The sequence below is a fragment of the Apis laboriosa genome, unplaced genomic scaffold, assembly GCF_014066325.1.
Source record: "Apis laboriosa isolate Shangri-la unplaced genomic scaffold, ASM1406632v1 scaffold34_cov151, whole genome shotgun sequence".
Lineage (NCBI taxonomy): Eukaryota > Metazoa > Arthropoda > Insecta > Hymenoptera > Apidae > Apis > Apis laboriosa.
This window is the reverse complement of record NW_025222928.1, coordinates 5,350,992-5,361,677: the sequence shown is the minus strand read 5'-3', so window position 1 is coordinate 5,361,677 and position 10,686 is coordinate 5,350,992. Positions and strand designations below refer to the sequence as shown.

Below are 10,686 nucleotides of genomic sequence, written 5' to 3'. Positions count from 1 at the left end.
ATATATATATATATATATATATATATATATATATAAAACATTAAACAATATTAAATGATAAACAACTAAAAAAATTTATTTTTTTTTTGTTAAAGTTTATGAATAAAACATATATTGATATTTATATACTTAAAAAAAGTATATGAAAATAAAATGTTTAAAATTAAAATTAAAATTAAAATTAAAATGTTTAAAATAAAATAAAATTGACGTACAATAAAAAAATTCTATAAAAAATTTATTATAAATACTTATAAATAATTATAAATTATTATAGTTGTTAAATTAAAAGAATATACACACATAATATATAGGTATGTATAAAATAATAGATAAATAGGAATAATTCAAATAATTATATTTTTTAGTAATATTTTTTTATTTATATTACTTATTGTATTATTTTATATTTTTTTTATAATTTAATAATTACATATGATGTATAAAAATTATTTGTATAAATATTATTATATATTAAATGCATATATACAGGCTGAAAATATAAAATTACTTTTTTATATAAACATAAAATCCTTAATCCTATATCTATTGTTACAAGCATTATTTTAAAATATATTTTAAAATTTATTTTATATATTCTTAATAAAAAGAAATATAATAAGATATCTATGATAAAATAATAAAAATTATTAATATATATTTTTGAAATTAATAATATTTGTTTCATCTTTTTATAATAATAATAATAAATTTATTCAATTACAAGTTCATGCTGATCTATTTCGTGAAAAGTTCTATTGATGTCCTGAACCCATTTCTGTAATCTCTTTTCTTGTTCCATTTTCAATTTATTAGTTTTCTTTCGTTTTATTTCATGTTCAATTGATTCCATTTCCTCTTCTTCACTTTCTTCTTCAGAAAAACTATATTTTACATTACGTTTGCGTTTATATGAATGTCGTGGAGGCTAAAATATATACACACATATATATATTAGATTATTGTTAGTAATTTAAAAAAATTTATTTTATTAATAATAACTAAAAATAATATACTTGTGTAAAATGAGATGGTTCAAAATCAGTAAATAATGGAATATTAGATGAAGACACTACAGATGTTCCACCTGTTTCAGATAGAATATCAAATGTATCAGAAAAATTCAAAATATCAATTTGTTTCTTTTTTTCTTTAATAGGTAATTTTTTTATTTCTTTATTTTTAATTAATATATTTTCTTTATTACATATATCTTTCTCTTCTTTTAAATTTTTAATAAGCAATTTATTTTTTATCTCATCAATTGATAATCTTGCAGTAAGTTTTATGTCATGTATAATTACATTTGATTGAACAAATTTTTCTTGTTTGTTACTTTCAATTTTATGTTTAATAGAAGATATCTCTTGATCAGACTCACTATCACTAAAACCAAATGTGTTATTTAATTTTATATTAGATTCATTAACTTTTTTCATTGATTTATTGATTATTGATATTGATTGTGTATCATCAAAAATTCCATGTGGTGTTTTAATTGTTGTGCATTGTGGTAGTTCCATTATATTAAGAAAATTATTTAAATTTGATTGTTTCAGAATTCTTTTCTCATTAAAAATTGAATTACTTTGTAAACCTGATGGTCCAGGTTGAGAAATAAAATTTTCTTTTTGTTCGTTAGCTTTTACATTTAATATATTTTCTTGAATTTGTGTGCTAATTATTTCTTTTTTAAGATTTTTTTTTGGACTTAATATACTATTCTTTTTAATTTCCTTATTATCAAAATTAAATGCATTATTTACATTAGAAGTAATTACACTGATTGATTGTATATTTGATTGAATGTTTTCAGTTTCAATTGGTATATGTTCATTTATTTGTTCTATTGAAGATTTAAATTGTAAGGAGTGATCAATATTTGTAATTTCTGTACCAAATTTTCTTGAAGTTAAAAGATTTTTCTTTTTGGGAGTATTAATATTTATATATTCTTCTGTACTTATATTTTCATTATTTTTTTGTAAAGTGTTTTTTGTTTTTGTTACATTTGCAAATTGTTTAGATTCATTTAATGTTCGCACAAGTTTTTTATTAATAATATCATAATTATTATTTTTAGGTGTGCTTTGAAATACATTTTTTACTTGAGAAAATGTAAGTAATGATGCTCTCCAAGGACTGCAGAGCATCTGAGAATTTTCTAATGATTTCCTAATTGGTGATAAAGACTTTTCAAGTAAAGAATAATTAAGTGTATTATTTTGTTGTATTTGTTTATTATTAAAAATATTCGTTGGCCTAAATGGTTTAAAATCATTTGAATTTGATATTTGTGAAGTATCTATTATTGAAATTCTTTTATCACTTAAATCTTTTACTGATATAATTGTAGGTTTTGTAGCTATTTCATCAATAATATGTTCTTTGATTATATTTTCTGAATTCTTCAATTGTTTATTTATTTCTATATTTGATTTAAGATTTTTTACTAAATTTTCTTTTAAAATATCATTTCTAATATTCAAATGTTCCATAGAATCTTTTTTTTTTGTTTCAAATTCTACAAAATCTGAATTTTTTATTTCTTCACATTTTTTAATAATTGATTTTTTTTTAGCAATTTGTTTCACAGGAATATTTTTCTTTTTTCTGTTTGTAACTTTTCTTTTAGTAACTATTTTTCTTTTTTGTTTCTTTGGTAATCTTTCATTTGAATCATTAATATCAAACTTAAATTCATATATTTCACTAATATTTTCTTTTTGCTTTTCTGGTGAAACATGTTTATAAATTGGTAATTTCTTTTTATTAATAGATAATTTCTTTGTTGATATACTATTCATGGAATTCTTAGAATTTTTAGAAGATCTTAAAAAATGTATTTTAGATTGGTTCAGAAATGATTCTTTTAAAGACATTTGCTTTGTAATATTTTTTTTTACTCCTGTAATAAGTTTTCTTTTTTTATTTTTTGATTCCTGTTTATTCATATTGGAATTATTACGTGTAACAATATTTTCTGATTTCATTGTATCATTAATATTTTCCTTGGATAACTTTTTATTTTTTGTAATTTTATGTTTTTCTTTTTGTGTGATTTCTTTAGTTTGTGAAATAGATGTTTTGGCTTTTCTATTTTTTGTCTTTTTGGCTTCAGTTATGGACCTTGTATTCATTATTTCAGTAGGATTTTTCATTTTTGATGTTTTAATAATAATATTCTTAGTTTTCGATGTTATTTTTGACATGATATTTTTTTTTTAATTGTATCTTTTGGAAACTTTGCATAGATGAAATATGTTTTTTTATTAAATAAGGAATCATTTGTAGGTAAATAACATAAATCTGAAACAAATTAATTTTTTTAAATGAAATGTTAAGGATTAATAATAAATGATAAAAATTAATAATATATACTTTTTATAATGGTTATTGATTATTGAATTAATATTAATTAAAGATAAAAATTTCTAGTATTAAAAATTAATATTTATAAAATTTATAGATTATAGATTATATATAAATTATTGTAATATAAATTATATATAATATGTAAATTTATATTTATATAAAAACAAATAAAAATATAGTAAATAAATTATAATATTTATAATTATAATTATAATATAAAATATATATAATATAATATAATATATATAATATAATATATTAATAAATTATAATAATAATTAGAATAAATAAAAGATAAAACAAAAATAAAAATGTTAAAAATGTTTATTTATATTTTAAATAAAATTGATGAATTTTTAGATGAAATTTAAAATATGTCAACATATGTGATGAAATTAAGATTTTATTTAAGATTAAAATTAATTCTTATATTTCGTTTTAATTTATCTTATTTCTATAAATATCCAAACATTGATAAAAATTTGAATATTTTATTTATAAAAATAAATTTAATTATAATAATATAAAAAATTTAATTATAGTAATTTTTATTAACATTATAATTAATTTTCCATTCATTCTAAAATCATTAATATTATAAAATTAATTTTTAAAAATTTTATATAATTTACCTTAACTAAAAAATAAAAAATTCATTGAAATAACATTTCAGTTTACCGTTAACATTTTAAATTTACAAAAAATTTTTTTTTAAAAAATAATAATTTACTATAGTGAACAGTTTATTAGAAAGAAAGTTTAAAACAACGTAATACGTCAGTTTACGTAATACATCAGTTTCTTTTTGTTTAGATAAATTGAAAATAATTATAAGAATAAAAAGTATTTATTATAAATATTGTTTTAAACAGTGTTCCAATGAGACATAAAAAAATAAGAGATGAAACAAACACTTCAATTATATAGTTTATATACGATTAAAAACTGTACATATAGTAGATTGGAAAATTCTCGATAGAATCTATGTATTACTGATACTAAGATGGCACTCTTATAAAGGCAGATTACATAAAAGCAAAGAAGGAATCCAGTTACTCGTATCTGATTCGCTTGTTATAATATTACTATATAATTGATTTGAATGTAAAATTTTCAGGCAATAACTATTTTTTTCCATTGGATTTATTAAAAATAACTAATTGAATTTGTATTTTTTCCGAATATTTTTTTTATATTTTTCTACTTATAAATAATTCTTACGACAATAGTCGTAAGAATAATTTAATAATCGAATAATTTAATAATTTTATAATAATACTAATTCACTATATATTATCTAAATTTAATATAAATATTATTTAATTTTTATTTTGTTTATTTTAATTTTTATTTTGTATTCTATACATATTTTAATATATAAACTATATGTAACTATAAACAAATATAACTAAATCATTGTATCTCTATTTTCTTATTTTATGTTATAATATTCGAAGAATATTGATAAAGTATTTCCCGCCAATATTTTTTATATAATATTGAATGTTTATATTTTACTAAAATCAATAAAAAATTAACTCAAAATGGAAGGATTTGATGATCCAGGAATATTTTTTTCTGATAACTTTTCAGTAAATGAATCTAATGATACTCAAACAAATCTTCAATTTTCAAAAAAAAAGTTTATGGAATTTATTAGACAATTTCATGAAGGAAATTTCAATTATAAATATAGGTATTTAAATAAGTTATAATTTTCTAATACATAAATATTTAATTAAAAATTATATTTTAAACAATATATTTCAAAATAATATTTAATATAATATTAAAATAATATACATAATATAATATTCAATATATTTTATTAATAATATAATCTTTCAGAGATATCTTAAAACGTAATTATAATTTGAGTCAATATTGGATAGAAATTAATTTAGAAGATTTAGCAGCTTTTGATGAATCACTGGCAGAAAAAGTACATAAGCATCCAACTGAATATTTACCTATTTTAGAAGAGGCTGCTAAAGATTTAGCAGATGAACTTACAGCTCCAAGGCCAGAAGGCGAAGAAAAAGTTGAAGACATACAAGTTTTATTATCTTCAGATGCACATCCAAGTTCCTTAAGAGGAATCAAAGTAAGACTTAATTTGAAATTATTTACTTTACTTAAAAAAAAAAAAATTTTATATAGAAAATTAAAACTTATATAATTTATTGTTCTTAATGTTTATTTCATATTAGTTTATAATCATATTATTTTTTTAGCCTGATGCAGTTTCTAAACTTATTAAAATACCTGGTATTATCATTTCGGCATCTGGAATTAGAGCAAAAGCAACAAAAATTGCTATACAATGTCGTTCTTGTAGAAGTATGCAAAGTAATATTTCAATTAAACCTGGTTTAGAAGGATATGTTTTACCTAGAAAATGTACAACAGAACAAGCAGGACGACCAAAATGTCCACTGGATCCATTTTTTATAATGCCAGATAAATGTCACTGTGTTGATTTTCAAGTTCTCAAATTACAAGAATTACCAGATCAAATTCCACAAGGTGAAATGCCAAGACATTTACAATTGTATTGTGATCGTTATTTATGCGATAGAGTTGTACCAGGCAATAGAGTTCTTATTTTGGGCATATATTCAATTAAAAAAGTTACTAAAACTACTGGTAATAGAGGAGGAAAAGATAAAGCATTAATTGGTGTTCGAGCGCCATATATAAGAGTAATTGGTATTTCTATAGATGGAGAAAATACAGGCAATGGTAAAATTACATATATAATTATATATATATAAATTTTTTATTTTATTTTTATGATTTTTAGGTTCTCATTCTTGTGTTACAAATGAAGAAGAAGATTTATTTAGACGTTTTGCATCAGATTCTAATTTATATGAAAGAATTGCAAAAAGTATAGCTCCTAGTATTTTTGGTGCATTAGACATAAAAAAAGCTATAGCTTGTTTATTATTTGGTGGTTCTAGAAAAAAAATGCCTGATGGTCTTTGTAGAAGAGGAGATATTAATATTTTAATGTTAGGTGATCCTGGTACAGCTAAATCACAATTATTAAAATTTGTAGAAAGAATTGCACCAGTTGCAATTTATACATCTGGGAAAGGAAGTTCAGCTGCAGGTTTAACAGCATCAGTATTAAGAGATCCCATAACAGTAAGTTATTAATAATTTCCATAAGTAATATATTTCATATTTCATTTTTATTAAAATATTTCATTTAACTTTTAGAGAAATTTTGTTATGGAAGGAGGTGCTATGGTTCTTGCAGATGGTGGTGTTGTCTGTATAGATGAATTTGATAAAATGAAAGAGGATGATAGAGTTGCAATACATGAAGCTATGGAACAACAAACAATATCTATTGCAAAAGCAGGAATAACTACAACATTAAATACTCGTTGTTCTGTTTTAGCAGCAGCAAATTCAATATTTGGACGTTGGGATGATATAAAAGGAGAAGAAAATATTGATTTTATGCCAACAATTTTATCACGTTTTGATATGATATTTATTGTTAAAGATGAACACGAATTAAATAAAGATGTAACATTAGCAAAACATGTAATGAATATTCATTGCAATGCTACACAAGTTACAGAACAATCTGCCGAAGGAGAATTACCATTGCATATTTTAAAAAAATACATTCATTATTGTAGAACGTAAGGTTATTCATTATTTCAAAATATTTAATTTATTTTTTATTAATTTATATAATTTTTACAGTCAATGTGGTCCAAGACTAAGTAAAGAGGCAGGAGAGAAATTAAAAAATCGTTATGTTGTAATGCGAGCAAATACTAGAGAACATGAAAAAGACACAGAAAAAAGATTATCCATTCCTATAACAGTTCGTCAGTTAGAAGCTATTATAAGAATTTCGGAATCTTTAGCTAAAATGCAATTGCAATCTTTTGCTACAGAAATTCACGTGAATGAAGCACTTAGGCTTTTCCAAGTATCTACTTTAGATGCTGCAATGTCTGGATCATTAGCTGGTAATCTAGAATGAAATCAATAATATGTTTTGTTTTTTATTATACTATTTTTTAAAAATTTAGGTGCAGAAGGATTTACCTCGGATGAAGATCACGAAATGTTATCACGTATTGAAAAACAATTGAAACGTAGATTTCCTATTGGGAATCAAGTATCAGAGCAAAATATTGTTAAAGATTTTGTAAAACAAGCATATCCAGAACGTGCTATTTACAAAGTTATACATACAATGATACGACGTGGGGAACTTCAACACCGTATGCAACGTAAAATGCTATATAGATTACATTGAAATGTAATGACATTTTATATTTGCATTTTAATGATATATTTATTATTTATTATATATAGTTTCCATATTTTGTCCATATTTCATTCATTTCAATATATAAATATGTATATATTTAAACTACATATTAATAATCTTTTTTTTTTTAATTAGAATTGTAATTCATCCTTAAATGGATAATGTGGATGATTCTCAACCCTAAAGCAAATCAGATAAAAGAATTTTATATTTTTATATTCTTTGGAATGAAGTATTTTTAATAAATATATTTACCCCTTAAAAAACAAAAAATTAAAAATTCTTCCACGTGGACCTTTGTCTAAAGTACTTAAAAGTTTTGTTTCTTCTTCTTTTAATGAAAAATTAAATAAGTCAATATTTGTTTTCACTCTTTCTAAAGATGAACTTTTTGGTATTACAACAACACCTATTTGTAATAAGTAACGTAATAAAATTTGTGCTGGTGATTTTTTATATTCTGTGCTTATTTTTTGTACTGTTGGATGTCCTAGAAGATCTGGGAAATTTTCAATATTATGTTTATATTTTGTTTGAAGATGAATTTTAGCTCCAGGTGATGCCAAAGGACTATAGGCTGTTATAATGATATTGTGCATTTGACACAATTGTCGAAGTGAATTTTGTTGTAGATATGCATGTAATTCTATCTAATAATAATTAAAATATAGATTTATTTATATATATATTTCTTATTATAAAAACATTAAAAAGAAGTATAATAATTTATTTTCATTTCAAACTTACTTGTAAGTTACTTGGTTTAATTTGTGCATTCTCCCATATATCTAACACCTGTTTTTCATTAAAATTACTTAAACCTATAGATTTTGTACGACCTTTTCTTACTTGTTCTTCCATTTCCTAAAACAATTTAAAAAATAATGAATTATAAATTATTAACATTTATTATTAAAATTTATTAATAATAATATTAAACCTTCCACACTGAAACAGGATTTGTATCAAGATCTAACACATAAGTTCCATCTTCATGAACTGCTGGACTATAAGCATTTTCATCTAACTTAAAAGCAAAAGGCATATGGATTAAGTACATATCTAAATAATCTAGTCCAAGTTTTTTCAGTGATAAATTAATAAATTTTTCTACATCTGATGGTCGATTTCCATAATGGGGTAACTAAAAAATAAATAATTTTTTATTTTTAAGTATATAAATTGTTTTCTGTGTACATATATTACCTTTGAAGTGATGAAAAGATCTTCACGTTTTCCACCTTTTTCAAACCATTTTTTTAACACTTCTCCAATTGCTTCTTCATTATTATAATTAAATGCAGTATCAATATGTCTATAGCCAATTTCTAGAGCAAATGTCACAACATTTTCAATATCTTCAGCTTTAGCCTATGAAATATTCAATATTACACAAATGTAAAATATAAATTAATTTACACATAAAAATAATTAAATTTAAAATAATAATTTTAGCTTCAATGTAATAATTAAATCACCTGCCATGTACCTAAACCCACAATGGGCATATCATATCCTGACAATAATTGTACTGTTTGCATATTTTCTTTTTTCAATTGATCTGCTGTAAAAAATATTTGTAAAAATTAATTTAAATAATTTATAATATTTTATTATTATAAATTATATATTCCTATCATCAAATTATTGCAACAATTTTAGATTATTATAAAATATTATAATATATATATTAGTATTATTTTATATATATAAAAATTAACTACTTTATAGAAGTGCTATTTGGATACAAAATCAATTTCTAAAGTTAGATCAGACTTGTACTGTTCTGAATACATAAGTTCAAGTTTATAGAGAAAGAGTTACATATATGTATGTTCTACAGTCATTTATTGATCTGTGGTAAATTTTGCGATTGTTAACAGAGATTATGTTGAATATTGTAAAATATCTTTATTCATATCATAACATAGAAAGAAATAGAAATTTTGTTGTATTTCAGACTAAAATATCTTAAAATATTCATATTGTAAATTTTCAAATTAGTCGGTTACGAAATATAATATATTTAAGTTTACATTTGTACTTAAAATTAAGTAAAACTATTAAATAAGAAAATTTAAATAAATTAAATATAATACTTACATGATGATTGTACCAAAAATCGCTGTTGAGTTGTTATGAAAAAACAATTGACAAATTGATACATTATACATTGGCTAGTTAATGTATTAAATAAATAATTACGATATCTAAGCATGTTTTTTGGACATATAATAAACACGTAAAAATTTATAACTTATATAATAGTATAAAATGTCATAAATAAGATTTAAGAAATTTAGAATTTAAACTTTATATAAATTATATTCCCGCTTTATATTAAAATCATAGATAAATTAAAATATAGATTCAAGACTCATGGTTTTTCTAATGATCATTTAAAATAATATATTTAATTGTTCAATCAATTTTTTTTAAACAAAATGAAAATAATATTATATATATAAAATATGAAAATTATATTAAAATTTATATATCAAGACGTTACGTAGATATTATAAAATTTTATTATTTAATATATAAAAAATATAATTAAAATTTAAATAACATTTTGTAAATTAAATGAAAATTATCCTTATGAACAAAACTAAGCTATTGCACTGTTGGTAATATTGTAAAATTAATAAATCCTTGATTTTTTTTTATTTAATATCATGAAAAAAACAATAATATATTATTAAATCAAAAAAATCAAAAAAATATGATAAACTATAATTAAAAAATATAAATTAATGTAATATTACAAAAATAAGAAAATATTATAACATATATAATGAAATTAATAAAATTATTAATTGAAAAAAAATTATATGAGAAATTATGATATTGATATATAATAATAGAATTAAAATTTTTAAATTTCTAATTTATATCATATTTCTATAATTTATATAAAAATTAATGTATTATATATATATTATATATTATAGATTTTAATAATTTTACCGTAACTATTTAATTTTTTTATTTATTTTTTTATTTATTGT

At 20.5% G+C, this 10,686-nt stretch overlaps 3 protein-coding genes across 4 annotated transcripts; 1 reads left to right on the top strand and 2 right to left on the bottom strand.

The window, feature by feature from the left end:
• Nucleotides 1–479: 479 nt before the first annotated feature.
• Nucleotides 480–4,494, bottom strand: LOC122715282 (uncharacterized protein PF11_0213-like). Its single transcript, XM_043937348.1, has 3 exons — nt 4,008–4,494; nt 1,017–3,309; nt 480–928 (listed from the first exon to the last, which is right to left on the bottom strand). Exons 2-3 carry the CDS (start codon nt 3,210–3,212, stop codon nt 713–715), a joined length of 2,412 nt encoding a protein of 803 aa, XP_043793283.1. The 5' UTR covers nt 3,213–3,309; nt 4,008–4,494; the 3' UTR covers nt 480–712.
• A 364-nt stretch (nt 4,495–4,858) lies between these two features.
• Nucleotides 4,859–7,952, top strand: LOC122715283 (DNA replication licensing factor Mcm5-like). The gene is made up of 8 exons (XM_043937350.1): nt 4,859–5,071; nt 5,224–5,479; nt 5,610–6,117; nt 6,179–6,525; nt 6,601–7,034; nt 7,099–7,370; nt 7,434–7,666; nt 7,814–7,952. Exons 1-7 carry the CDS (start codon nt 4,920–4,922, stop codon nt 7,661–7,663), a joined length of 2,199 nt encoding a protein of 732 aa, XP_043793285.1. The 5' UTR covers nt 4,859–4,919; the 3' UTR covers nt 7,664–7,666; nt 7,814–7,952.
• On the bottom strand, nt 7,247–9,925 carry LOC122715285 (aldo-keto reductase family 1 member A1-like). 2 transcript variants are annotated; one of them, XM_043937352.1, is made up of 9 exons: nt 9,782–9,925; nt 9,157–9,242; nt 8,885–9,049; nt 8,619–8,822; nt 8,426–8,542; nt 7,934–8,328; nt 7,600–7,858; nt 7,450–7,508; nt 7,247–7,375 (listed from the first exon to the last, which is right to left on the bottom strand). In XM_043937352.1, exons 1-7 carry the CDS (start codon nt 9,894–9,896, stop codon nt 7,810–7,812), a joined length of 1,131 nt encoding a protein of 376 aa, XP_043793287.1. In that variant the 5' UTR covers nt 9,897–9,925; the 3' UTR covers nt 7,247–7,375; nt 7,450–7,508; nt 7,600–7,809. The 2 variants fall into 2 exon arrangements, with proteins under 2 accessions (XP_043793287.1, XP_043793288.1); XM_043937353.1 differs by lacking the exon at nt 9,782–9,925 and adding an exon at nt 9,403–9,454.
• Between the last annotated feature and the right edge of the window lie 761 nt (nt 9,926–10,686).

What these genes read in the sequence shown, in the direction of transcription:
- LOC122715282 (XM_043937348.1), bottom strand. Translation starts at nt 3,212, where the DNA reads ATGTCAAAAATAACATCGAAAACTAAGAATATTATTATTAAAACATCA. An exon ending in AACCATCTCATTTTACACAA is followed by an intron (nt 929 to 1,016) that starts GTATATTATTTT and finishes TATATATTTTAG; the next exon opens with CCTCCACGACATTCATATAA.
- LOC122715283 (XM_043937350.1), top strand. Translation starts at nt 4,920, where the DNA reads ATGGAAGGATTTGATGATCCAGGAATATTTTTTTCTGATAACTTTTCA. An exon ending in TGGAGAAAATACAGGCAATG is followed by an intron (nt 6,118 to 6,178) that starts GTAAAATTACAT and finishes TATGATTTTTAG; the next exon opens with GTTCTCATTCTTGTGTTACA. An exon ending in TACATTCATTATTGTAGAAC is followed by an intron (nt 7,035 to 7,098) that starts GTAAGGTTATTC and finishes TAATTTTTACAG; the next exon opens with TCAATGTGGTCCAAGACTAA.
- LOC122715285 (XM_043937352.1), bottom strand. Translation starts at nt 9,896, where the DNA reads ATGCTTAGATATCGTAATTATTTATTTAATACATTAACTAGCCAATGT. An exon ending in ATTTTTGGTACAATCATCAT is followed by an intron (nt 9,243 to 9,781) that starts GTAAGTATTATA and finishes TATTTTTTACAG; the next exon opens with CAGATCAATTGAAAAAAGAA. An exon ending in AATTTTTTGTTTTTTAAGGG is followed by an intron (nt 7,859 to 7,933) that starts GTAAATATATTT and finishes GATTTGCTTTAG; the next exon opens with GGTTGAGAATCATCCACATT.